This window comes from Mandrillus leucophaeus, unplaced genomic scaffold (genome assembly GCF_000951045.1).
Source record: "Mandrillus leucophaeus isolate KB7577 unplaced genomic scaffold, Mleu.le_1.0 Scaffold141, whole genome shotgun sequence".
Lineage (NCBI taxonomy): Eukaryota > Metazoa > Chordata > Mammalia > Primates > Cercopithecidae > Mandrillus > Mandrillus leucophaeus.
The window spans coordinates 2,638,079-2,640,527 of NW_012101377.1; the positions used below are offsets into that span (position 1 = coordinate 2,638,079).

The following is a 2,449-nucleotide window of genomic DNA, read 5'->3' on the forward strand; positions in this document are numbered from 1 at the left end:
ACAGTGAGGGCAGGCCCGAGTTTGCCGAGTGCAGTTCCCGGTACCGAAGGCGTGAAGAGGGAACTCCCCGCGGGGCGGGCTAACGGCTCGCGGGTTCCCTGGGACCGACGTCCGTCGCCGCTGGCGAAGCTGGCGGTGGGGCTCTCGGCGGTTGTTTGTTCCTCCTCCTGCCCTCGATATCGGTCTCTCGGCCTCTGTCCCGAGCCTCGGGACACCGCTTCCTACCACAAGGCTCGGAGCTCGGGCCTTCTAGTCGGGCTTGTGAGTTTCAGCGCGCGCGAGCGTGCTCCGAAGGCCTGGCCCGGTGCCGTGGAAGGGGTAACGGAGTGTTTGGCGGGGATGGCCCGAGGAGTTCTGGCGCCGCGAAGGTGGAGAGGAGTGTGGGTACCTCTGCCGTGGGGATTTAGACAAATCACCTCCATTTCACAGTGAGGATGTAGGAGTCATGCTGGTAGCTTTGCAGAGGATTACCCAGTTTCCGTTTGTTTGCTAACTTAATTTGTTTTAAAAATTTTTAGCAGCGTTCGACGACGCAGTGGAAGAACGAGTGATCAACGAGGAATACAAAATATGGAAAAAGAACACCCCTTTTCTTTATGATTTGGTGATGACCCATGCTCTGGAGTGGCCCAGCCTAACTGCCCAGTGGCTTCCAGATGTAACAAGGTGACATGACTCTCCTGAACGTTATTTTGATGTGTCTTCAGTGTAGATTTCTCATACTGATTTTCTGTTTTCCGCTCTTCAGTCACCCGAAGGCATGTGATCAAAACCTCTTGGTGACATCTTTTCTAGGCCACAAAGGCAAAACAACAAAATGATTTTGTAATTTACCTGACAAGAGAAAACATTGGCGTTTTCTTTCTCTGATACTGAATTGAATGGCTGTAGCTGATGATAATACCTGTAATAATAATAGCTGTACCAAATAATAGTACAAAACTTGTCAACTTTCAAAAACTATTATGGCCAGGAGCAGTGGCTCACCCTTGCAATCCGAGCACCTTGGGAGGCCCAGGCAGGAGGCTTACTTGAGGCCAGGAGTTGGAGACCAGCCCTGGGAGCATAGACCCCCGTCTCTACCGCCCCCCACCCCATAAAAGAAAAAAGTATTACCATGAGTCCAGTCCTTACAACAAAACTTTTTTTTTTTCCTTTTCGAGACGGAGTCTCTGTTGCCCAGGCTGGAGTGCAGTGGCGCGAGCTCGGCTCACTGCAACCTCTGCCTCGCAGATTCCAGCGATTTTCCTGCCTCGGCCCTCCCAAATAGCTGGGATTACAGGCACCTGCCACCACGCCTGGCTAATTTTTTTTGTATTTTAAGTAGAGACGCAATTTCACCATGTTGGACAGGCTGGTCTCCAACCCCCTGACCTGTGGTGATCCGCCCACCTCTGCCTCCCAAAGTGCTGGGATTACAGGCGTGAGCCACTGAATCTGGTCTCAACAAAACTTAGTTTGAATTCTCATAGTATGTCATGGTACCTGCCTTCAGGGAGCACATTGTCTAGTTGAAATGGCAGATACAAACTAATAATTATAATTATATATGATGACAGCAGTTGTAGAGAGATAATTAGGGTACCTAGAAAACACCTGAAAGTGGAATGGTTTTCTTATAAGGGGTTTGGGCATAGTGAGCGCTATAAAGATTAATCCCATGTTTTTTACATGCAGCTTATCTCTGATAGAGGGGATAAAATATTTAGTTTGCATTTATTGGGCTGTATTAGGTGCCACATTTCAGGGGATCCAAATTAGTTATAATTAGCATAAAAGTGGCACAGAAAATTATCAGAGGAAGGAAAATTTGCCCAATTGGAGTATCAGGAAAGGCTTCTAGGAAGAAATGACAATGCAGAAAACAAAGAGGAAGAAATTTAGATGATACTAACAAAGTTTTAACAAGACCATTGCGCCATTTGAAATAATGGATTTTCTGTTACAAAACTACCTGAGTTTTCCGAATAACATTCAAAAGCGATTGTGTGCTAAGTAACTAAATTCCTTCAAAACTCAGATCTTTAAAAGTCAAGATAATTGCAAAATGTTATTAGACTATGATGCAGCTCAACAAATAATAGAAATTTGGCAGAAATTATACCAGTAATCTAAGAATGAGGCTGCTACCTTTACAGTGGCATAAGGAAAACTAGAGAAATCTGTCCTAGGGATGTTACACAAAACCATAGTAAAAGACTAGAAATTTGGAGTTAGAAACTTTTGGGTTTTTTTTACAGTTGAATGTTTTCACCACTGCCCAACAATGCAAGAAACAGTTTTACTACATTTTTGCTCCAACAACAGTTGGAGTAAAACTCATTTGTTTTTTTGAGACAGAGTCTCACTCTGTTGCCCAGGCCACGATCTCCGCTCACTGCAAGCTCCGTCTCCCGGGTTCACGCCATTCTCCTGCCTCAACCTCCCAAGTAGCTGGGACTACAGGCGC

The 2,449-nt window shown here is 46.0% G+C and overlaps 1 protein-coding gene across 1 annotated transcript in view; it reads left to right on the forward strand.

The window, feature by feature from the left end:
• The window catches only part of RBBP4 (retinoblastoma binding protein 4), a 40,036-nt gene continuing 37,587 nt past the window's right edge, over positions 1-2,449 (forward strand). Inside the window, exons 1-2 of the mRNA XM_011974067.1 lie at positions 1-40; positions 519-666. Of these exons, the coding sequence (XP_011829457.1) occupies positions 608-666 (59 nt within the window). The 5' untranslated portion in view covers positions 1-40; positions 519-607. The remainder of the gene's footprint in view (positions 41-518; positions 667-2,449) is intronic.